We start from the raw sequence: 26085 nt of genomic DNA, 5'->3' as shown, positions 1-26085 counted from the left end.
AACTCCCAATCAGACAACTTCACATAATAAAATGTTTCTTCACACAGAGGAAACCAGAGTTGAACGACACATGTACCCTAATGTTCATCACAGCACTGTTTACAACAGCCAAGACATGAAAGCAACCTAGATGTCCAAGAGCAGACGGATGGATAAGACTGTTGTGGTATGTAAACACAATGAAATATTACTCAGCTATTAAAAAGAACACATTTGAATCAGTTCTAATGAGGTGGATGAAACTGGAGCCTATTATACAGAATGAAGTAAGTCAGAAAGAAAAACACCAATACAGTATACTAACACATATATATGGAATTTAGAAAGATGCTAACAATGACCCTATATGTGAGACAGCAAAACAGACACAGATGTAAAGAACAGTCTTTTTTCATTCTGTGGGAGAAGGCGAGGGTGAGATGATTTGAGAGGGTAGCACTGAAATGTGCATATTATCATACGTGAAGTGGATCGCTGGTCTAGGGTTGATGCATGAGACAGGGTGCTCAGGGCTGGTGCAATGGGATGACCCAGAGGGATGGGACGGGGAGGGAGGAGGGAAAGGGGGCTCAGGATAGGGACACATGTACACCCATGGCTGATTCATGTCAATGTATGTTAAGAACCACTACTATACTGTAAAGCAGTTAGCCTCCAATTAAAATAAATAAATTTAAAAAATAAAATTAAAATGTAGACTTGACAGATTTTCTTAAAATTATAATTTGACAAGAAACTTTAATACACACTAAAATTAGCATATCAAAGTATAAGAGTACTGGCATTATCTTTCACAAAAGATACTTATTAATTATAACAGTAAGTAAGCAAAGCTACATCACTAGTCATAAGGCACTATCAACATTTGTTTTTAGTTAGAACATCTGACTCTGTCGTGACTCCATGGACTGTAGCCCACCAAGCACCTGTCCATTGGATTTCTTCAGCAAGAATACTGGAGTGGGGTGCCATGCCCTCCTCCAAGGGGTCTTTCAGAACCCCAGTCTCCTAACTGGCAGGCAGATTCTCTACCACTGAGCCACTAGGGAAGCCCACTGTCAACATTATATGATCCCTAGTGATTTCCTTGGAGAAGGAAATGGCAACCCATTCCAGTGTTCTTGCCTGGAGAATCCCAGGGACAGGGGAGCCTGGTGGGAGGTCGTGGAGTCGCACAGAGTTGGACACGACTGAAGCAACTTAGCAGCTAGCAGCAGCAAGCAGGGATGAACTGAAAACTACATCACTTCCATAGTATTTTTGCCAAGTGTATATTTCAAACTCAAAGGAAAGGAAAAAGAGCACACAAACCCAGATGCACGTGGTTCAGGTATTTTGTAGTTTCTCCAAGTGTTAAAAATCAAGGAAATCAAACTAAACAGCCATCCCAAATGAGAGATTAAGCAGATTTTGACAACTACATGCAACACTGGATACCACTTTAGATGTATAAAATTATCAGTTGGTAATTGCACATCAATAGACATTTACTGTTTTTTATAACTGTATACTGCAATAAAAGATGTTTAGAGAAGTAGTTGGAAAATATTAAAAACACAAATGAACAACAACAAAAGCCTATGTAGTACCAAAGCAACATTCGTGGAGGTATTAAGTCATATATCAATATAGAATTAGAAACTAAATAAGGCTAGTATTTCCTGTTTCCAGTCTACATGAAAAAACACTCAGAACAGTTTTGACAGAGCTAGTAAAGCAAACACAAAATAAAGTTCTGTGTTTAGGACTATCTTCTCAGAAAGTGTCAATAAAATAATGATAGCTGTAATAGGGGAGAGATAATATAAAAATAAACAAATTGTAGTTCACATATTCATTGGATACAAAAATTTTCAGTTTTAGAAAAATTCAGTTCATCTTAATAATTAAAATGGCAAATATCAACTTGAAAACACAGACATTTTATTAAATCTGTCACCAAATTTGATGAGAAATTCTTAAAAGGTGAAAAAGTTCATAAGATGACCCATAAGTATTTAAAAATTAAAGAAAATCATAATTTGAGTTTCAATGAAATTGTATTTAAAAAATATTAAAGCTGATTTACATATATTAATATGAAAAAAACTAGTTTTGCAATCCCTATCACTACAGTAACAAAACTATGAAATGCTTAGGAATGAATTTTAAAAAGAAAAGCTAAACTAGCAGTATTCCAACATAACAATTTGATTTTAGAAAAATATAAAGACATACCTTGTTGTTTGACAGGAAGACTCAAAGAGATCTAGTCTCTCCTAATTAATCTATTAAATTGTTGCAAATGAAATAAAAACTGCATTATTTTTTCCAACTTGCAAAGTAATGTTAAGCATCAATTGAGAGAAAAAATGCAAGTTTAGTCAGGGAATATTCTGAAAAAGAAGAGAAATGAGAGAGCTCAATGGAATAGAAAAGATTCATCAGTAATTTTAAAGTAACAATAGAAAGTAAGGCAGACAAATAAATAGAAATTCAATCAATTATATGTCAGAATTTCTATGATTATGGTAGAAGTGAAGATGAGTGGTAACTACCTAAGTCAAGGTAAACAATTTGAATATGTAATGCTTTAAAACCACAGTAAGGATAAATGAAAGAGAAATGGCAAAACATGTGATAAAAAAAAACAGATGAGGAAATGATACTAATACAAACATGTTTTAAAGAAAAACACAAAACTCACAAGGCATAAAACATAGTATGATTATATTTTAATATACAACCAAAATACAAAACACAGTAAATTGACAGCAATAAAATATGGTATTTCATTTGTACTACACTAAGACACTGATATACCAAGGAAAATGAAAAGGAAAAAAAAAAAGAGAAAAATGAAATAATGCAAGAGACTGGTAAGGACTAAGCATCTATGAAAATGACAGGCTGAAGAAAAGGCAATTTCTTTGTAACATCATATTGCCAAAGAATAAAAATGTAACATTTATACAGTTTTAGGAACTATATCTATATAAACACTTGTAGATAAGATTGATGAAATCCTGTCTATATAATAGAGGAAAATCTATTTTACTTTGGACTTGAAACTGTAAATTTTGGGTATCCTTAGTCTTCATAGTTTCATTGGAATTATTTCAACAAATTAGTTGGATAAATTTACAATTCATATATAAACAATGCTTACTGCATAGAAAAATCTGTGGCTAGTATATACAGATCCCCCAAAATGCCATGAGTGTTAACTGATCAATAAACCCATAAGATATGCCCAAAATTTCATCAATAAGTAGATAACATAGACAGAGGTGGCAGAATCAGAGGAGGAAAAACAGCATATAAGAAGTAAAATGTTACATTTAAAATTTTCCATATCCTTTGAAATCTTGAAAATTGTGATTTTTTATGAATCAATTTTAAATTTCCCTGTGATAAATGAAAATTTTAAATATATGCAATAATACTTTTGGGTGCAATGAAACGAAGCTTTGACATTACAAGGTCCTGGGCATAACACTGTCTCCATCATTCAAGCTCCTGAGATTCAGTCCAATAGCAACAATGAAAACAGTCCACATGCCTGGTTACAATTCTCTCCAATATCACCCTTTAAATTTGAGCCTTCTCAGCCTGTTTTTCTGATCTACAGGGAGTGTCTGTTGCAATACAATAATGAGGAGTTGCCATACATTATGAAGACTATTTTTTGGTTTTATGGAAGATGGTGGCAGAATCAATGGTATCAGTTTTCCTATGTAGTCATCACTTGAGAGGACACACTGGGGAAAAAATGGGTAAAGGTTAGTAGCATACTTCATTTCATTACATAAAATAAAATGCAATAAATAGCTATTCTAACATGAAAAAACAAGTGAATCAAAATTTGCTTTGGAATTCTTTTAACAATGAGAAAACCAGGTATTGGTATTCTTATATCTTGCTTCTTGTATCTTATGAACTGATCCTTTGAACTTTCTCCTCACATTGTCTATGTCTCTTTATTACTCTTCCATCTCCACCAGATCACTCACTCATGATATCATGTAATCTACATGGCTTTCTGTATAAGAAACATACCAATACCTAAATATTGCAATGAAAATAACCAAGAAACTTAGTCCATTTGATAAGAAAAATAGTAACTATATTAAAGATATAGAGTCTACAAAGGAACTTAGGAAACCATTTAGTTCCTAATGCATTATAGGCCCCATCAGAATTGCTGAGCAGGTACCTTTCAAAAAACCATTAATCTTATCTTTGAAAAACTGAAAGAAAATGAAAGGACAATGGCTCTGTCATGTCCGACTCTGTGACCCCATGGACTATACAGTCCATGGAATTCTCCAGGCTAGAATACTGGAGTGGGTAGCCTCTCTCTCTCCAGAGGATCTTCCCAACCCAGGTATCGAACCCAGGTCTCCTGCAATGCAGGCGGATTTTTTACCAGCTGAGCCACAAGGGAAAGCCAAGAATATTGAAGGGGATAACCTATCCCTTCTCCAGTGGATCTTCTTTACCAACTGAGCTATGAGGGAAGCCTGTAATCTTCTCTTAAGTTATGATTTATCCCTGAGGAAAAAGGAAACATTTTCTGAATAAAACCTTTACTTTCAAGGTTATCCCATGGACAGCAGGTAGGCAATAAGGCTCTCTGAGAAAGAACGTTTAAGGAATTTGTCAGTATTCATTTCTTGCCAGCACATCCCATGAAGTAATCCTACAGCAAGGCAGAATGGGAAATGAAGGAAAAGCTCCTACAGTGTCAAGGGCAGGAATTCAGCATCTGTTACATTACTGACTTCATCAACAGCTGTCCCCTCTCATTCTTCCTATAGTTCCACAGCTTCAGGAGTTCTAAGATTCTACATTTCAGTATCTACACTCTGGACCTGAATCTTCTCTATTTTTCATTTCCCAAGTGACTTAATCCAAAAATCATTTTTTTTCTAATTTTTTATCTTTTGCCTAATTAACTCCCCAAATCACAAAACAATTCAGTATGACTTTACGTCAGGCAATGAGTAAGATATTTGCCAAAAATTATCTAAAAAGAGATTCTGAGTGTGAGAAAAGTAGAATTCTGAAAATCAAGGACCCCTTCAAAAACAATACAAAAAACTACTGAAGCTCCACATGTGTCGCTCTTAATCTACTGTACTGTCTTCAATCTGGTCTTGCAAGCTATCTGTGCCTGCAGTCACCCTGGCACTATCCCACCACGCTGAGATTCTGGCTGGCCATATGATAAGGTTGCTGCTGCTGCTGCTGCTAAGTCACTTCAGTCGTGTCCGACGTTGTGCAACCCCAGACAGCAGCTCACCAGGCTACCCCGTCCCTGGGATTCTCCAGGCAAAAACACTGGAGTGGGTTGCCATTTCCTTCTCCAATGCATGAAAGTGAAAAGTGAAAGTGAAGTCGCTCAGTCGTGTCCAACTCTTAGCAAACCCATGGATTGCGGCCTTCCAGGCTCCTCTGTCCATGGGATTTTCCAGGCAAGAGTACTGGAGTGGGTTGCCATTGCCTTCTCCATGACAAGGTTAGCCAACAGAATATGGCAGAAATGATGTTACATGACCTCTGAAACTAAATCAAAAAAGGCCATGCCACTTCAAACACTTATTTTTATGATTCAAGTGAGAACCTAACTGTGTGATGGTTAAAAAGCCTTTTAGCTAAGCCCAACCTTCCAAGTCATCTAAAACCAGTGCCAGATGTGAGTGAAAAAGTATCCAGAAGACTCTAGTGGTTTGAATTACTCTCAATCATTGAACTGGGTCTTCCCAGTTGATTCCACATACATTCTGGCACTCTCAGAAATCTTCACCCACAGAATCTGTAGAAATAGCACAATAATGTATTATATATTAACCACGTTTAGGACAGTTACCTATATGTTATCGGAACGATAAACACTAGCTGCCACCAAAATTCCATCAAACTTAAGAAAAGTAGAATCAGTTCCTGTCTAACCAAAGTTCCCTGCCCTCAATCAAATGAGCACTCATATTGCCCTTACAATCACTATCACCAAGGGGTTTTCCTGAGCCCAGTGATGGGAGTGAAGAAAACCTGGAATGAGCAATAATGTAACTGGTCTGGTGACAATTACTGAGATTAAAACAAAAATGGCAAAGTATCTTTTCCTGTACTACCACCTCCCTACAGGGAAAAACAAGGAAATAATAAGGTAAAGCACATAGCATTCTGACCAAACACTGAAGCAGCAGGTTAAGTGGAGGCTAATGTTGAACTAACACTTAGAAACGGTTCTTCATTAATTAATCCTGTAGCTGATTTAACTCTCCAACTTCAACATGACTTTACTACTACTATTATTCTATATTAGCACCTTTCTTAGGCTGCCATGAACCTCTACCATTATTCTACCACCAAACTACACATGCAAAAATAGCTGGTCTATTCCCTAATTTATAATTAGTAAAATATTGATTATCATTTGTTTTGCAATGTTAGTTATCGTGTTTGGTGTTAAATTAATTAAAGGCAGGCCATCGCCTACAGTATTCATGGACTCCATCTTTTATACAATTATATTTTTAAGTAACTGGCTTACTTACTGATTCTCAGGAATATCTGCTAATTCCAAGCTGTACAAGAACAAAGTCTGCACCAGTGTTATTTTCTTGAGCCTAGCCAAAATCTTGTCCTAATACAGCGTTTCTTGATCCAGAACTGTCTTACTTGTGGTTTACAGTTGAGATTTATAAATCAAGGAACTCCACTGGAAGAATGTTCCTGATGATCTCAGATATCCTCAGATTATCTGCATGTTATGTTTTTCTTTCACCTTTCATTTACCTGAAAAGCAAGTATACAATAAAGCCAAGGTCAGATACAAATAAAATTCCAGGAGACACTGATTATTATACCTTTAGAAGTGACAGGAATAGTGAATGCAAATTAAAAAACTAGCAGATAAGACTAGCCCAAACAGAATTTTTTTTTACTTACACCTTCTCAGAGTACTTTCAACATGAATGTTGAGACTACTGAAATTTTTCATGCCAATTCTGAATAATCTAAAAAGCCATAAAAACCTATGAGCAATCCATTCAACAGACTCAAACTACTGTAAAAGAAAATAACCCCCTTCTCCAATTAGGCCCATTAATTAAGAGTAATTCCCAAGCTATTCCAAAAGACTTTTCCTCAACAATTAGCCACAAATCTGGCACTGTCTTATAAAATCACGCTTTATAGAAACTTTCAATGACTACTGTTATCATTCATGTGTTTGTCAACCCAAATATAATTGTATAACACCTACCTGAAATCCCATCTTCTCCCTTCTTTCCGAGAGTAATCAAATATTCTTTAATTCACTGTTTAAAACTCTCTGCCGCACTAGTATCTAGGTCACACGCTCTTCATGATCACTCAAAAACTATGCGTAACAGTCACTGGGAATACAAAGCTGGATACAACAGCCCAACACTCCAAAAATGTCAACAGGTAACAATGAAGACAAGTACAAATTGGCTGTATCTTTTAAGTTCCTTCGGTTGTTTGATGTTGCTTTCGAAATACATATAAAATTTTAAAGGCAGTAAATAGCAGCTGTCCCTTTTTTCCTGGTATGTTTATATAGTAATGTTAAATTTTCGCTATGATTTTCCAGACAACTTTCTATTCCATAATTCACATCTGCACTTTTACATTGTCATATAGCAACATATGTTTTAGTACTGAACTTACACATGTGCAAAAGTTTCAAAAAGAATGCTAAAATATCACCAATTAACACTACGGAATAAGCATTGTTTAATTCTATTATGTCGGAAAAAAAACCCCTCCTTAGGAATAGTAACCATTAATATTTCAAATAGAAAAAACAGAGGCATATGGACGTATCTCAGCATACACATTTAGTTGTTATCTGTTCAAAAATGACATTTGAAAGAATCAACTTAAAACATTCAATATCAGAATACTTTTTCAGTGTTTCAATGACAGTCATACAAATAAGCTATCATTACAATTCTTCTTTTAATGATGCATATTTCAGACATTCAAATTATGTTACAATCTCTAACATATTTTCTTCTTTATGAATTTGAGAACAGTAACAGGTAAAATCCCATCAGCAAGTTTTATCATTTCAAAAGTTTTACATATTCAAATTTTGATTGTCATTGCCAAACTGCTACAAAAAATAAGATAGACAAATGATCCCTCTAACAAATTTTCATTATTTACATTATAGGCAATTGAGAATACTCCTGACATTAGTTACTGATTATAATATACAAATTTAACTACCCACCAGAAAACTTTCAAAAGCTCTCAGAAAAAAACCTCAAAATCACAGAAATTCTGTTCTCACAGAAGTATATATGGAAATATTAACATATGTTTAGATATAAATGAAGCAGGTTTCTACACATTTAAGCTTATAACTGAAATTCTATTTCCATTTTTTCCCTAAAAAGAAAAAAAAGCAATGAATAGATGTTTAAAGAGAAATTATCCTATCTATATCCCTAAAACTAATTTTACATATGTATGTATATACATTTACAGTATGTTTGTATATGGATATAAATTCTCAACCAGTATGTTTATATAGTATAGCAAAATAACCATTACTTTATGTTAGCTATGAAAATAGTTATGACTTAAATGCCAATTCCCTTTTAATGTCTTCCTTTCTTCCTGAAGATAAAAATAAAATCCTTTGGTCATTTTTCTTTGTTAAAGTATACAATCTAATCTTTTCCTATGAGAATCTAACAATCTAAAGACATGGAGACAATCTAGATATCCCTATGCCCAAAAACTCACTGCATAAACACCAACTGTAATGGCAGACCCAAGATGGAAGAGCAGATGGTCAGGCGCTCATCTTCTCCTCTGAACTCCAAAATTACAACTCACTACTGGACAACCACTGACAAGAGAATGAAGGATCCCACCAAAAAAGGAAACTCCACATCCAAGGAGAAGCTCCAACAAGATGGCTGGAGGGGCGAAATTGAATGTAGAAATCAAACCCCATACCTGCCAGAGATGCTTGAAGGGCTCAAACAAAACCTTGGGCTCACCAGGGATGCCAGAGTCTAAGCCAGACCTGCCTTTGAGTTTGAGTGTCTCCTGTGGAGGCATGGATCAACAGGGGCCTACCACTGGGGCAGGGGCTCTGGATTCAGCAGATCTGGGTACAGCATAAGCACTCGTGGAGGAGGTCACTATTAACCCCACAACAGAGCCGCCAGAACTTACACAGGACTGGAAAAACAGACTCTTGGACGGCACAAAGAAAACCTTGTGTGCACCAGGACCCATGAGAAACGAGCAGTGGCCCCAGAAGAGACTGACTCAGACTTGCTGGTGAGCGCCCAGGAGTCTCCGGTGGACGCCTGGGTCGGCAGTGGCCTGCTACAGGGTTGGGGCACTGAGTAAAGCAGTGTGTGCACAGGAACTTTTGAAGGAGGTTGCCGTTATCTTCATTATCTCCACCATAGTTTGGCCTCAGCTCAAACAACAGAGAGGTAACACAGCCCCACCCATCAACAGAAAATCAGATTAAAGATGGACTGGGTATGGCCCAGCCCATCAGAACAAGACCCAGTTTCCCCCTCAGTCAGCCTCTCCCATCAGGAAGCTTCCATAAGCCTCTTATCCTTCTCCATCAGAGGGCAAACAGAATGAAAACCACAATCAAAGAAAACTAATCACATGGACCACAGCCCTGTCTAACTCAATGAAACCATGAGCCATGCTGTGTAGGGCCACCCAAGATGGACGGGTCATGGTGGAGAGTTATGGAAAAACGTGCTCCACTGTAGAAGTAAAAAGCAAAAGTTAGAACTGGACATGAGACAGACTGGTTCCAAATAGGAAAAGGAGTATGTCAAGGCTGTATATTGTTACCCTGCCTATTTAACTTATATGCAGAGTACATTATGAGAAACGCTGGGCTGGAGGAAGCACAAGCTGGAATCAAGATTGCTGGAAGAAATATCAAGAACCTCAGTTATGCAGGTGACACGACCCTTACGGCAGAAAGCAAAAAGAGCCTCTTGATGAGAGTGAAAGAATGAAAAAGCTGGCTTCAAACTGAACATTCAGAAACTGCGATCATGGCATCTGGTCCCATCACTTCATGGCAGATAGATGGGGAAACAGTGGAAACTGGCTGACTTTATTTTTCTGGGCTCCAAATTCACTGCAGATGGTGACTGCAGCCATGAAGTTAAAAGACGCTTGCTCCTTGGAAGAAAAGTCATGACCAAACAAGACAGCATACTGAAAAGCAGAGACATTACTTTGCCAACAAAAGTCCTTTCTAATCAAAGCCATGGTTTTTCCAGTAGTCATGTATGGATGTGAGAGTTGGACTATAAAGCAAGCTGAGCACCAAATAATTGATGCTTTAGAACTGTGGTGTTGGAGGAGACTCTTAGAGAGTCCCTTGGACTCCAAGGAGATCCAACCAGTCCATCCTAAAGGAAATCAGTCCTGAATACGCATTCGAAGGACTGATGCTGAAGCCGAAACTCCAATACTTTGGCCTCCTGATGCGAAGAACTGACTCATCTGAAAAGACCCTGATGCTGGCAAAGACTGAAGGTGGGAGAAGGGGATTAAAGAGGATGAGATGGTTGGATGGCATCACCGACTCAATGGACACTGAGTTTGAGTAAATTCCAGGAGTTGGTATTGGACAGGGAAGCCAGAAATGCTGCAGTCCATGGGGTCGCAAAGGGTTGGACATGACTGAGTGACTGAACTGAACTAAACACCAAAATATTACAGTCCTAAAAGCCAATTATGAGTTCTGTTACACTAATACAACCATAGAAGCCACCTTGTGATATTTTATGAGATATTTACAAATTTATACTTAGTGAAATCCCATGCATCTAGAAAACCTAGATTTTTTAATGATTCTTTTACTGCTATTTACAATGTTGTCTTGTATGCTGTCATGCATTCCAATTAAATACAACACTGTATAATTCAAAGACAATAAAATCTTATAAGACACATTTCCTTTGATTAAAATATATAATACCCTATCAGCAGCACAACTACAAATTACGACTTGACTTTTTTAATGTACAAAAATCTAAGCACTAAAAATACAAAACTTTCTTTTAGATGAGAATCCAAAAATGAAAAAGTACCATTTAACTCTTGCTTTTCCATAACTCAGAAAGCAGATCCCTAAACAGGTATATAGCTCAAGAAACCCACAACAGCATCAATTTCACTGCTGAGATTTCTAAAGAAAACAATGAAACTTTACAATGAATTATTTACAAAATTATACTTTATGAGACTCTATACATCTAGAAAGTCTAGATGTTAAAAATTAAAACCTTATATCTGCCTATTTACAAAGCTGTCTTGAATATTGTCATGCAACCGAGGGAACACATACAGAACTGTGTATTGTTCCAAGAGGTAGTATAAAATTTATTTGACAAAGTCATATTTTAATTTGAATGTTAAGAGGAAAAAAATAAAGATAAAATCTGTAAGAAGGGTGAGTAGAGCACAGAGGCTTTTTATGGCCATTACAATAGGATGATGATAACACATGTCATTATTATCTTTTTCCAAACCCACAGAATGTGCAAGAGCAAGAGTTAACCATAATGTGTATAAACTACCGACACTGGGTGATTGTGTCAATGTGGGCTCATCAATTTTAACAAAATGTACCACTCTCATAGAGGATTTGATAACGGAGGTGGATTTTCATACATGTACTAGGTTGATAATGGGGGGAATTATGCAAGTGTTCAGACAGAGGGTACATGGGAAATCTTTTGTGCCTTCCCTTCAAGTTTTCTGTGAACCCGAAACTGCTCTTAATAAAAATTATATAAATGAAATATATCAGGAATCTTGGTTTGAATTAGATATACCAAAAGAATTTACATGGTGTAAGTTTTAAATATACGTACTTGATACAATGGCCAATTCTCCTTCTATATGAGAACAGGGTAAATGTGTGATCTTGTCAGTGTTTCCACTTAACAACCAAACTAATATATGATAACTTTTTCATAGCTCCAAGGGCCTGTTTGTCAACTTCATTGCTATGTTGATTTTAAAAGATAATACTAACACATTTACAATGAAATAGTTATAAAGTTAAACTTTTTAGATTCTCAGTACATTTAGAAATATTACATGTTTAAAACTAAATATTACTTTTGCTCCTTATTTACAAAATTGTTTTGGCTATTGTCATGTTAGCAAGTGAACACAAACATTTCTATAAAATTTTCATTAGGAAAATGAATTGCATCAGGAACCTTAGCACATCTGGGAAAATAAGTTACACATACCTGTCCCACAATTAGAGGTAAAATTATATAAGAAATGCCTGTATCTAGAAAGAACACATGTTTTTAACTGCATACACAGCATTCTAAAAATCACTCAAGAACAGTGAGACTTAACGTTACCATTCCATTTCAACAAGCATAAAGCTTATGTGTTTGAATCTTAGGTAAATATGTATTCAAAACTATGACAGAAATTTGTGAACATCTAATGTTATATGGATAAGAAACAAAAATCTGATCACAGGCACACAACCACCTAATAATACTGTCCCCCTGTACAGACTAAGTATAAACACATAATGGTCATGCAACACTTCTCTTCATAATATATATTTTTCACCATTAGTTTAACATTAGTATATTGATTTCGTGTGTGTGTGTGTGTGTGCGCGCGCGTACGCGCGGTTTCAGAACACATAGGAACTTGTTAAGGAAGAGCTTGCTTGTTAGACAAGTATGCAATGTGTCTTTACTCTCTTCTAATATTTAAAACTCAAAATTTAGATGGAAAGGAAAAATACACAAGTCTATATATTTAAAAATATGAATGATAATTTCTACACGCTAACAAACAATGTCTAGTGAAAAAAGCCTCAAGAACACAATAAGAAACAAAAACCATAAAAATTCAAGCCTAATTCATGAAGATGCTCCCTCTGTTCTAACTAAGATAAAACAATGACCATAACTTTAACATTTCAACAAAAAGGTATTCCAAAATTATTGACAGAAATTAAAAATATTTTATAAAAGTAATCCCTAGCAACCAAATATATCCCAAATACAAGTAGTTTAGCAATTCAATTTGTCAAAATAATGTTTTCACTTTTGTCTATCAGTTTGGTACTCACAAAATACATGCCTACCAGGCAAATCCTATGTAGATGTCATTTTAAAACACTAATATTTGCTTCCCACATATCTAACAGCCTCACTATATTCTCCAGCAATAAAGTTCATAAACTAAAGCTTCCTATATTATCCACCCTCAAACAACCCAAAGAACCTAAGACTAAAGCCAAATGATAACTGGCCCCCAAAATATTTCCATTCTATGACTTTTAGTATCACTAGTTTAATACACACATATGTGCATGTATTCCTGTGCGTTTATATGTATACATGGATATGTATGTAAAAACATCCCTACAAAACGTGGAAGAAATGTTTAGAGCAAACGACTACATATTCTATTTTATTGACCACCATCTAAAAGAATCCCTTAATTGCCCAATTATTTACTCAGATGGTGTGAAAATAGGCAAAATTTTCACTCTCTGCACAGTTAATATTTTATAAAACATGCATAATTATAGCTCATATGCCTAAAAACATATAATAATACTATTAAATAGACATAATATAAAAACATTCCTTTGATCAGCCAACTATTTAATGAACTCAGGTCTGATATATGGATATACTATCACTAACATCACCCATAAAAACTTACATATTGTCTATACAACTATAAACAAGTATTTTAAAACAATAATTCACTATTTTCATTAAAAGTCAAATGCCACCGGCAAATGAAAACTTTTGTAACTTATGCTGTTTTACCATATATGAAGATTTCTCCAAGTTATATAAAGAGTTGTGTTCTTTCTGTATACAAATATATCTGAAAAACATAAAAGCAGTCCAGTGATGGTTCCACCATGATGAATCCTGTCATAAAATGATATATTTACATTAGATACTCCATACTATGTATTTCTCACAACCTAAAAATTGTCTAAGGATCCAATGAACTGAGAGGCTGGAAGGAACATTCCTTTTGACAAACAAAAATATTTCTATCCTATTAGATTGATATGAATTTACAATGATATAGACAATTACAAGCTAAACAAAAAATTTAACATTGCTTACAACAAACTGTTTAACAACTTCTACCAGAAATGAATTAATATTGATTGGCCATTAGAATATTGCTTAAATATATTTAGATTCCCAACATCTGATCATGGAGCAAAGTCTGGATGTTGTTTGAGAACACTCTTTATGCAGATGCATTTACATATACAATCTTCCAAAACTCCCTATTCTCTGTCTCCTAAATTCAGCTTTTATTTGCCTAACACAAAGTGGTCTAGAAATTCCTCAGTAACCAACATTATATTCTAGTAATTGAAATGCCCAAAATGTCAACCATCTCTACGCATGATAGGATGATAAAGCACAGTACTTTTTCTATTATGTACAAAGCAATTAAAAAAATCCCAATCAACCCTGATTATGTAAGCGTTGAGAGTCTCTTCTCTGGTGCAAAAATTCCATCATGATAAGGCAATCTCATACCATAAAAAACTGTAACATAAATACCATTTACAGGATAACGTCTACAACCTGATGGAACACCCTTAATAGAATTTCTTAGATGACAGTTGAATACAGAACAATCTCTCTCATCCCAAAAAGCCACTGCAATAATCCAATCAGATGATTTCAAATGTATACATCATTCAGAGGTATTCTAACAATCCTTATTTCTATAATCATGTATTAAACATAATTCTATACATATTAACAAACTCTGTTAATGTTTGCAACACACTGAGAATTGTCACGAAACAATTATATTTATGTCATACATAGTATTTTTAAAATGCATATAAACAATAGCAGTACCTTCTTTTGCTTTTATGATATATTAATATGAGACATTTCCATGTCCTTCTCTTTTTGCCAGCCATAAACAATACAGAATTCTGTACAGTTTACAAAATGTCCTCAGAATCCCTTTCTAAAGGTCTTTTCCAGAAGACAATTTTACCAAAGATATTTTTAGAAACTTTCTTAGGAAACAAGCTGTATTATCTTATATAAAAATAATATATTGATGATTATAAATGTAGACCTATCTACTTGAATATTAGATTTCAAAAGATTAAGCAAAGAAAGAATACAATTAAGCTCTTACATGCTGAATTTCATTCTCTTCCTCTCCTAACATTCAATAAACAATTCATCATTCAGAGTATTTTATATCTCAATATCATTACCCAAACACAATTTTCCTAAGTATTTAAAAACATTCATAAGCTAGAAATGTCAAATAAATTAATAGGATCAGAGTTGTTTTAAAATGCAATTAAGATCTGTTTATCATAAAAGTACACAAATGCCATATATATAGGGCTTTCACTGGTATCTGTGATAATCCACAGCAAGGAAATTACTCTTCCTCACCAATCCAAAGACTGCTCATGAAATATCAATATTTCAGAACCAAGACGAAGTTCGGGCCAGTATTAAACTCTTAATTTGTCTATAATTCTGTAGATGGTGAAGCTTCTAACTGAAATCAAGAAGCACTATCCTTCCCTTCCTAGCCTCTTATTCCTATAGGGTTAGCTTGCGTACTTGATATTGTCCAGACTAGCCAACACTTGAAGTTTTACCGAGTTGAAATAATTTTCAATTCAGTAGACACCCTTCACATACTTGAATACTGGAGAGAATCTGGAATGAGAGTTGCTGTCCTGATGCTGTTGGATCAGGCAAATCAATAGAGTTAAGGATCTAGAAAGTATCTATACAGAAGCGCCCTGGCCAAAGACGCTTTAAATTGGCAAGAGGTGTAGAATTCCTTATCAGTCCATACGTAAAACTGCTCAGGATACTCCAGAAAAATCTGCTCATCTATGTTAATAGAAAAAAAAGTTTGCACAACTACCCTAAAACCATCCTGAGTTGCACACTGTATCTTGCTGTGCAAAGTTATCTTGAGACTCTTGTGGACCAAAGGGTAAGGGGAAAGGAGTTTGACATTTATGAATCCAAATGTTCAGTAACTAGAACTGGAAAATTTTCAATTTTCACAGTGGCAAGAAATACTCAAAATATTATCAGTTTATATAAACCTTTGTCCTCTTCTCCGATTATTGCTTATTTCTAACACTTCTGAAACATGTCTATTGCAGATTTATGAAGAATACAATGTGGTTTCATCATCTTTCTCAAAGATTGTTCTGGCCAACAGATAAATTACAGAATCTGAAGCTGGAAGTAAGGGGACCAGTTAGAAGTTTCAGTATGAAAAGCAGCTCCAAAACAGCCATCTATATAACACAGTAGCTATTGTGCAAAATAGATTCTAAGTTTCTTGATGAAATCCTTGTCCATTTTCTTAGGCCCCATTCATGTTCATGAATGACAGCCAATCACCTTCAAGTTGACATCATGTTTCAAATCTCTGTAAAATTGATAGTAAATATATATTACACAGTGATTTTAAAAGGATGTTTATGAATTGTTTTCCTGCTTATTTGCCACTATCCTCTTTGAATTATCTGTACACGTGTTTTCAATTTTAAAAGCAACTATTCAAAGTCTTTTCTTTTACAATGAGTTGTAGGATGTTGTTTATGGCACATTATAAAAACCAAGAGAATAATCAATGTATTCTGCTAACCTAAATATAGCATATGCATTTTCACATATCTTTATGTTTTCAAGTTACTGTTAGCCACTAATAAGTAAACTCTGTTGTATATGCCTCAAAAACTATGCTCTCTTGATTTTTAAGATTTGCTCTAAGAATAAATTAAACAAAGACATGTCTTTGGGGGCTTCCCTGTTGACTCAGTAGTAAAGAATCCACCAGCCAATGCAGGAGACACAGGTTCAACCTCTGGTCCAGGAAGATCCAACATGCTAAGGGACAACTAAGCCTGTGCACTACAGCTCTAGACAGTGCTCTAGAGCTCATGAGCTGTAATTACAGCCTCCACATGCCTAGAGCCTGCGCTCTGCAACAGGGGAAACCACTGCAGTGAGAAGCCCAACCACCACAAGGAGAGCAGCCCCCACTCGCCACAGCTGGAGAAAGCCCACACACAGCACCAAAGACCCAGTGCAGCCATAAATAACAGCTCTTTTTTTTTAATGCCTTTTTTAAAATTTAAGTTTATTTATTCTAATTGGAGGCTAACTACTTTACAATAAAAAATGACTTTTTTTTTTAAACACAGAAGTTTTATTCCCTAGTGAGCCAGACTGAAACAGGTAAAGGCATTCAGTAAGAGATACACATCTCTCTTCAGAAAAGCCCCTAATCAAAATTTGGAACTCTCACATAGGTAAGTTTAAGACAGTATAGTGTTACCCAGGGAATTCCCTGGCAGTCCAGCGATTGGGAGTCCACACTGACTACTGAGGGCCTGGGTTCAATCTCTGGTTTGGGAACTAAGATTCCACAAGCTACAAGGTACAGCCAGGGGCAGGGGGAACTGTACCACACAATTCCCTGATATTAGATTCTGGCTGGCACAATAAATTTTCTCACTTCTTGACTCAATCCTTACAAAAAATAATCAGAAAATAAACATTACACTGAAAGCCAAATTTTGCCTATCAGTTCAGTTCACTTTAGTCGCTCAGTCGTGTCTGACTCTTTGCGACCCCATGGCCAACTTTTTGTACTTACCAATAATTGAGACAATAGTGTAACAAAAATTCCTATCAAAAACCTGTTAGATCCCAATTTTTATTATAGGCTTTGGTGAAAAAAAAGTCATAATGACACCAAGGCCTCCAGTGAACCATTAATGTTTAATTCTAATAAAGGAAGAATATTAGAAAAATCTATCTTTCCGGTATTAGAAATATTTCCATTATTAGAAAAACCATCTTTCCAAAACCTGCCATGTTATAATCTTAGACAACAAAAATATTATTCTGTAACAAGACTTTCATAAGTTTCTTCTTTGTGACTTCAGCAATTTGAGGGGATGGAATATTTGTATTGTTGCTTTGACATCACTTAGGGCCACAATTCACTGTCTTAGTCAAAAAAACTGCTCAGTCTATATAAAATTCAAAGCCAGTGTTCCAGCCAAGTTCACCAGCCAGGGTAAAGTGAAAGTGAAGTCACTCAGTTGTCCAACTCTTTGCAACCCCATGGACTGTAGCCTACCAGGCTCCTCCCTCCATGGGATTCTCCAGGCAAGAGTACTGGAGTGAGTTGCCACTGTAGGTAGAAATTACCATGTCTAAGAAAACATACTACTCACTGAGATTGTTTCTATTCTTAGAAATATTTCTTAAAACATCTACTATTGCTTTGTATTTTTTATTAGTCATTTTTATGACTGAAGGGCAGAAGTCACAGAAAGAAGACTTCATCTACCATTTAAAAAGCTGAAGTAAGTATCCTGTAGCAATAAAGGAGCAGCTCCCCTGTACTAACTGCCCCTATGCACTGTTTGCAAAGATACACTGGCTGTGTGAATATCTGATGCTACTCACCAACATTCAAATCTAGAACAAGCAAAAGTACATTTCAAATACTTCTCTTCTAGTAGAACTTCATCATCTCACTAAGCAACAAAGATATGCTCACTCCTATGAACTCAAATTGCACGTATTTCCACTTTTGACAAAAATGACTAAAATGTATCCCTATGAATACCCTGTAAACTTCATGACAAAGTACTTAGCTTCTCTACAATAAATCCTGCTATTTACTAAACAGCTACTCCCAGAGAGGAGCCAAACTTACTGACTAGTAAGTATTCAGAGTATATCAGATAGCCCTAGATTCTAATCTGACACTAATCCAAGTTAACATTCACTAATATAAGTATCTAATAAAATTTTAAAACATCAGTAATGGTATCTCTCTTAAGCATTTACTCTGTGATAGGCTCTGATCGCACTGATCAACTGCAGACAACTGAAGAGAAATAAACTGTCCTTAAACACCAACATCCATGTGGCAGCACTTACCACATTCACTGCATTTCATAAAATACGTCCCATAAACATTCTTTCTGGACATCACTTAGACACCCAGAGCTGGTTTCCAATGTTTGATCCAAGATGTGGTAGTTTCCTTTCTTTTGATCTTGTTTCTGTCTTTGTTTCCACCTTGTCACATATGTGCCTTCTGAGATCCAAGATGAGCTTCCATTTTTGCTTTGAACAGTGTGTGTGGTACACACACACACACACACACACACACACATATATACACACATATATATATGCGCACATATAAAAAAGGAAGAAAAAAAGAAAATAATTACAAAAATCTACGAAAAGAAAACAAGGGATGTCTAAAGAACTGGCACAAAGTGTACTGCTACACCTGCCAATTTTAGCCATTCAGGCTTCACATGTCAGGACAACATTTCTGCCAAGAATAATGTCTGAAAAGTCTATTGAGGCACATTGACTAGATTTCAGAGTGTCCTTTTAAGCTCAAATTTTGAAATCATCATGTTCAGACAAGGTCCTATGTCATCATAAACCTAGCCAAGGCCTCTGTAATATGCTCTTTTTTAAAAAAACAAGATTATTTTACCTGGTGTGGTTTGTTCTGTCCTAAACGTAGTTAAGTAAGATTTTTAGCCTTGTTGCAACATTACTGGGTAGGATCCACATTAACACATCAGAAAATTCAGTATCCAAATTCTCTCTTCCTTTCAGAGGCATCAATTATGTGGGCAAAAAGGTACTGCATATGACTGAAAAAGTTTCAAGACAAAAAAAAATCCATGATAAGATGATTTGCTTTATCTAAGAAAATTCAAATTTTGAACATTTTTATATTTATGGCACATCCCACAGGAGTTAGAATGCAAAGATGAATAAAACAGAATCTGGCAATGTATTATAAACTCAATAACATGTATCTGAACATTTCATAATACAACAGAGGTTTGTAACTGACTACCTGCTGAAATGAGTAATAAGTCTTACTTGAAATTAACATAGTAAAGTGTTTTTTTGTGATATTTGCAGGATTTTGAAAATTCTACCATTTTCACATAATCCCATAAATTACTCCTTTAAGTAAAGACCTATTAAAAACAAAACATGAGTTTTGTTTACAAAAGTTGAAAATTTTCTATCTCACTTAATGTGGAATCTAAAAAATCTGAAGACTAGAATGGTGATTGCTGCCAGGGGCTTAGGGGGTAGAAGAAATGGGGAAATGCTGATCAAAAGTAATAAACTTTCAATTATATGATGAATAAACTCTAAGGATCTGATGTAGAGCATGATGACTACAGTTAATATATGGTACACTTAAAATCTGCTATGACAAATTTTACAAATAGATCTTAAATGTTCTTATTACCAAAAAATAATTCCATAAGGCAACAGATGTGCTAATTCATCTTACTGTGGTAATCTTCACAATATATACCTATTACAAGACATCATGCTGTATACTTTAAAATTATACAATGCTATTTATGAATTTAAATTTATGAATTTATTTAAATTTATACAATGCTATCAGTGAAGCTGGGAAAAATTAGAAGACTTCTAAAATTAGACATGATTACACAAGTGAGTACTGAGTCTATGGAAGCAGGGAACTATGTCACATCTCACATGCTTCTAAACTAACATCAGTTTGTCTATCACATAAGCACAGAATACCACAAACAACTCAAAACCAGAAAGGTAGTATTAATTATTAAATACCAACTTCTTACTTCAATTTTTAAAAGTCCCAGAATTCTACTGAAAATTGTAAACCACAATAAAAATATACATTGCTATACAATATGTATATCTTTATGGAGCCACAGTGAATGTAATGTGAACATTACAGTAAATTACATTACAGTAAATGTGAACAGGAAACCAGGAAGTTGTTGTCCAACTATGTTTTAGGTGAACATGCACTCATTCAAATGCAGGTATGTAGGAGAAACTCTTAGAGACACCAAGTATTTACTTCATGAGTGTCTAAAAACTGACTATGTTGGTATTAGTATGTGACCAAAAAATAACACTGTAGAAGCAGACCTAGCAATCCACAACAAAATACCCATACTTCTCTTACACCTAAGTTTTCTTTGTATGGGTTCTACAATGAAGAGTTCTCAAAAAAAAAAAAAAAATCAAGTTCTAACCAGAGAAAAATACTATTATCACCAAGCAAAAATAATGGAAGTAAGCTTTTTGCATAATCTAGGGTTCTTGCCATTCACCTCTAACTTGCAAAAGAGGCCATCTTTAATTAATATTAGAGAACAAGTAGTCTTTAAATATGCATATCTAAAGGCTATGCCGGAGAAGGCACTGGCACCCCACTCCAGTACTCTTGCCTGGAAAATCCCATGGATGGAGGAGCCTGGTAGGCTGCAGTCCATGGGGTCGCTAAGAGTCGGACACCACTAAGCGACTTCACTTTCACTTTTATGCACTGGCGAAGGAAATGGCAACCCACTCCAGTATTCTTGCCTGGAGAATCCCAGGGACGGGGGAGCCTGGCGGGCTGCCGTCTCTGGGGTCACACAGAGTCAGACACGACTGAAGCGACTTAGCAGTAGTAGCAAAGGCTATGCACATCAGCAGATCTATACAAGGATGAGTATTTTCTTTCCAAAAACATAAAAATGTACCACAAATTATTTAAAGCTGATCCAGAGACCAAGCTTCTTAGAAAATAAACTCTTTACATACTTTTTCTCTAAAAAATGAGGGTTGGAAAAATAAAAAAAAATAAAAAATGAGGGTTGTGTATCTGTCATATATATCAGGGTCAATTTTCTCCTAAGAGAATGGTTTTGCCTACAGAGATCCAAATGCCTGGGGCTCAGTTATCACAAAGTTTCTTTGTAACATTCACAAACTCTAAAAAAGTTATCTCATGTATTATAAAATCTCCTAAACCAAGGAAGGCTTGGCTGCTTTTGTTTCTTACCTGAAAGTGGCCATTAATCTAAAAATTACTTTGGGATAGATCATATAAAGTTGGGGCCAGCACCTGTAGTCATTTTGAATGCCCCTCTTCTTCCAGAGACTGTTATTTGAAAGGCCATGATTTAAAAGCTGGAAAAGGCGACACAGATACAATCTCTGCTGATAAAATCAAAGCAGAAGATAAATTAGTCTACAAGTCTTAAATTAGTAAGGAGTTATTACCAGTCTTGAACTGTGGTGTTTTACAAGCTAATTGCTACAGTCAATAAGGACTCATTTATTGTCTAGTTGAAACCTTAGCCATAAAACCTGAAACCTTCAACCTCTTCCTTTTAAAAGATTTCACTGTCACGTATCAACTCTAACTAGACCTAGATATTTGGGCATTTGTTAATTATTTGTTTGGAAGATACTGTCTACTTCTCTGAACTTCCCATGCACCACTAAATGATGCAGCTGGATATGATTGTCGCTGGTGCTTAACAGTCAACTAGGCTCTTCCCTGGTAGTCCAGTGGTTAAGACACCATGCTTCCAACGTAGGGGGTGTGCATCTGATCCTTGGTCAGGGAACTAAGATCCTACATGGTGCACAGTGCAGCCTAAAAGTAAAATTTAAAGAAGTGTCCCAGGACCCATACTCTACCATTCATTTTAAAATTTGTAAATACTTACTCACTGGTAGGGAATGATGATTACTCCAGGATCATGTCGTCTCTCTGACCAGAAAGGCACAAGACACTACGTCCAAAAAGGTCATCAACTGAAGTAAGTTTGCAAGGAAGGGAGAACCTTCCCATTTCAAATACTTTGATTGAAGAAACAAAATCTAATTCAGTATCAGTTTCCTTCTAAAGATGACCTTACAAGGCATCACATCCCTACTTTCCTTCAAGTATATATAGCATGGTAAAGTAGAGGGGTCAGTATAAAGTTTATTATATGATACCAGCCAGTGCACAAAGTCAAAGTTGTGAAGCTAAAACAAGTATCACAACAGTTTTACCATAAGACCTAAAGACAAAATTATTTAAATGAGTTGGTTAACAGGATTTACCTCATCCATAATAACTTCAAGACCAGAAAAATCCCAATCTTAACTCTGACCTCTAAAAAAACATCAAAAGGCAAAAAATGTACAACAGTACCTCACAGTTTAATTGCTCTATGCATTTATTAGCTAATATTAATGGAGCAGAAGGGGACAAAAGCTCACAAACATTTCACACATTTCACAAGCTGCATTGCAGGACAAAAAGTGACTAAGAAGGATCAACAGTATCCTAGGGTCTTGGTGGACGCATTCCTGGGGGAGGTGGACCTTGAAAAGAAAAAGCAAAATTCCATGAGATCATAAAAAAATAGTCAAACATAAATATTCAGGGGCCTGGCTAGTACCACTGAGAAAATTATTAACACTCACTCACCTCTTATCCCTGGTGGAGGGGGTCTCATTCCTGGAGGGGGCATGCCTATTGGTGTCCCACGAGTAGGAGGAAGCCCAATTGGTGGGCCCATGGGTGGTCTCATACCAGGTGGAGGAGCCATAATTCCTAGAAAGAAAAATGGCAGGAAAAAAAAGGCACATAAATCAGCTAAGATGGTAGCATAAAGCACAAGATAATAGTTAAAAAAATAAGCCAGGTAGTAAGTAAAGAGTTGAACAAATTTCTCCTTGACCACTGCTACGTCAGATCATCCCAATTCAAGAGTCCATAGCTTTTCATTAAAAATCAATGGCCAAAAGTGAAAACATATTCCAAGTTCCTAGTTAGGGAGTTAGGCTGAGCCTTAATTCAGTATCTTCTTAAAGAGTGATTTTGGTCATCATGATTTTATTTCACAGATCCACATTGGTATCTAACAACCAAATTCTTTTAGAATTCCTTTTAGAACCGAATTCTCCACCAATTCCTTACCTGGAGGTGGGGTTGCTCGACCAACAGGTGTAGGTGCAGTCCCCCGTCCTGGTGGATACTGAGTTGGAGCTCCAGCAATGCTGGCAGTAGCAGCAACTGCAGCAGCTGCTACAGTGCCTCTTCCCTGTGGGGTCATTACCTGAGAAAGAACACACAGATAGACAGCAAATATTAACACTTCCTCACATCATTCAAATACAGAAAATAAAAGGCTGATCATACACTATTTATTAAACATAAAGTAATTATAGTAATTCTGCACTTCTCCCATTTTTCTCATTTAAAGCACACTATCACCACTATCACACTATCCTTTAAAATGAACATGTCCACTTTTAACCTCATCAGCCCTTTGCATGCTCAACTCTGGTTTATCCATCCATATTCCTCTTTGCTCATCAGTGCTGAGTTACTGCTATCATGGTGGCTTCATAATGTATATTTTTACCTCTCTTCCCTCTACAGCATATACTGCTTTACGCAGTACAGGATGTTCACTCAGTTTTTTCTACCTCCTCAATATCAGATTCCAGGTACTTTCTCTCAATAACATTCCTGGTTCCTCACCTGTTGAGATGGGCCCCCAACCCCTCGGACAGGTCCTGCTAATCCAGCAGGAGCCTGGGGAATTGGAACACCAGCTGGAACGCCTCTGCCAGCTGCCCTGCCAACCCCAGGGCCCCCTGCAGCTCCAGCAAGTGGTACCCGAGCAATGCCAGTCTGAAACAAAAAAATACATATATAGCTTGAAATCAAATTTATGAAACCTATCTATCAATAATCATTCCTAAATAATTACCTCTTTCCAACATTTTCCCATATACCCTATCTCATATGAGGTTCTATATTGAAAATAGCATCAAGAGAAGCATCCTACAGACTAGATGTACACTAGTCAAATTGGGAGCCCATATATTTTCATGATCCTATCAAGAGAAAATAAATCAGCACTCCTACCCTTAACTAGATTGTAGTCAGCATAACTCTATAGAATATGCTTAATCTCCCATTATAGACAAACAAGAACTTATATCAAGTGCCAGGCACATTTTGACAAAGGTATAGTATACTTTGTCTCTGTTGTACACTCATTTAGCACATAATTCAAACAATGTGATTCCCTCCCACATTAATGTTCTGTCCTGTCCTACATCTTTCTTACATCTTTGGGGGGTGGTCCCTCCACAGTCATGGAAACCAAGTTCTCCCCACGCAACAACACCAGACCCAAAACTCGCTTTTCTTCACGCTCTGGCTGCTTAGCATTCTTTGGCCTATAAACGGGAAGAAAATTTTAGTATGGTAAGTTATGGATCGACTCACTAACATTTTTATAGATAATTACCTATCAAGACAGTAATCCATGCCCAGATAGTCATGCTCAGTTACTGAGTCGTGACAAAAACAAAGAAAACTAGACTCGATATATAACGTGAGCTCTTTTCCTATCATACATCAAACTTTCAGAATATTCCCTCAATGTTGTACTATAGCAAAACTAATTTCTTCTTTGTGAAACATAGATGCAAATAACATTGCTAAGATTCTTTTAATAGTTGTTGCTATTGTTCAACTGGTAAGTCATGCTGACTCTGCGACCCCAGGAACTGCAGCACAATATACTTTCCTATCTTTCACTGTCTCCCAGAGTTTGTTCAAACTCACGCCCATTGAGTCAGTGATACCATCCAATCATCTCATCCTCTGTCACCCTCTTCTCCTCCTGCCCTCAATCTTTTCCAGCATAAGGGTCTTTACTGATAGCAAAACTTAGAATTTTATCTTTCTCCTTCCAGTTTTACTGACATACAATTGACAAACCATACTGTGTTAACTTCAAGGTCTATACCATAATGACTTACTTATTTCATGAAATGACTACCACAATAATTTTAGTGGACCTCCAACATGTCTTACAGATACAAAAGAAAAAAAATGTTTTTCCTTGTGATGAACTCTTTTAATAACTTTCATGTATAACAGACAGCACTGCTAATTTCATTTCTCATGCTCTGCATCACATCCCTTGTACCTAATTATCTTAAAAATGGAAATTCATAATTTTTAACCACTTTCATCCAATTCGCCCCACCACCCCCTGCTTCTGGCAGCCACAAATTCGATCTCGTTTTCTGAGTTTGTTTTTGAAGTATAACTGACCTACAACACTACATTATTTTCTAATGCACTACACAGTAATTCAATTATTTC

General features: G+C 35.9%; 1 protein-coding gene and 1 non-coding gene across 8 annotated transcripts in view; both read right to left on the bottom strand.

The window, feature by feature from the left end:
* Positions 1–2692: 2692 nt before the first annotated feature.
* The window catches only part of SNRPN (small nuclear ribonucleoprotein polypeptide N), a 34144-nt gene continuing 10751 nt past the window's right edge, over positions 2693–26085 (bottom strand). For 5 of the 7 annotated variants that reach the window (XM_060401538.1, XM_060401539.1, XM_060401541.1 and 2 more), the window contains 9 exons: positions 25037–25148; positions 24442–24594; positions 23875–24013; positions 23383–23508; positions 21958–23276; positions 19020–19759; positions 7253–16485; positions 6543–6783; positions 2693–3740 (listed from right to left, as the gene is read on the bottom strand). In XM_060401538.1, the coding sequence (XP_060257521.1) occupies positions 23239–23276; positions 23383–23508; positions 23875–24013; positions 24442–24594; positions 25037–25148 (568 nt within the window). In that variant the 3' untranslated portion in view covers positions 2693–3740; positions 6543–6783; positions 7253–16485; positions 19020–19759; positions 21958–23238. The remainder of the gene's footprint in view (positions 3741–6542; positions 6784–7252; positions 16486–19019; positions 19760–21957; positions 23277–23382; positions 23509–23874; positions 24014–24441; positions 24595–25036; positions 25149–26085) is intronic. The other 2 variants (XM_060401537.1, XM_060401540.1) reach the window with 2 other exon arrangements.
* Positions 19471–19544, bottom strand: LOC114109250 (small nucleolar RNA SNORD107). Its single transcript, XR_003585928.1, has one exon. It is a non-coding gene; the product is annotated as a small nucleolar RNA SNORD107 (small nucleolar RNA).

The sequence above is a fragment of the Ovis aries genome, chromosome 18 (assembly GCF_016772045.2).
Source record: "Ovis aries strain OAR_USU_Benz2616 breed Rambouillet chromosome 18, ARS-UI_Ramb_v3.0, whole genome shotgun sequence".
Lineage (NCBI taxonomy): Eukaryota > Metazoa > Chordata > Mammalia > Artiodactyla > Bovidae > Ovis > Ovis aries.
The sequence above is the reverse complement of the archived record's forward strand: the minus strand, read 5'-3'. Positions and strand labels throughout refer to the sequence as shown.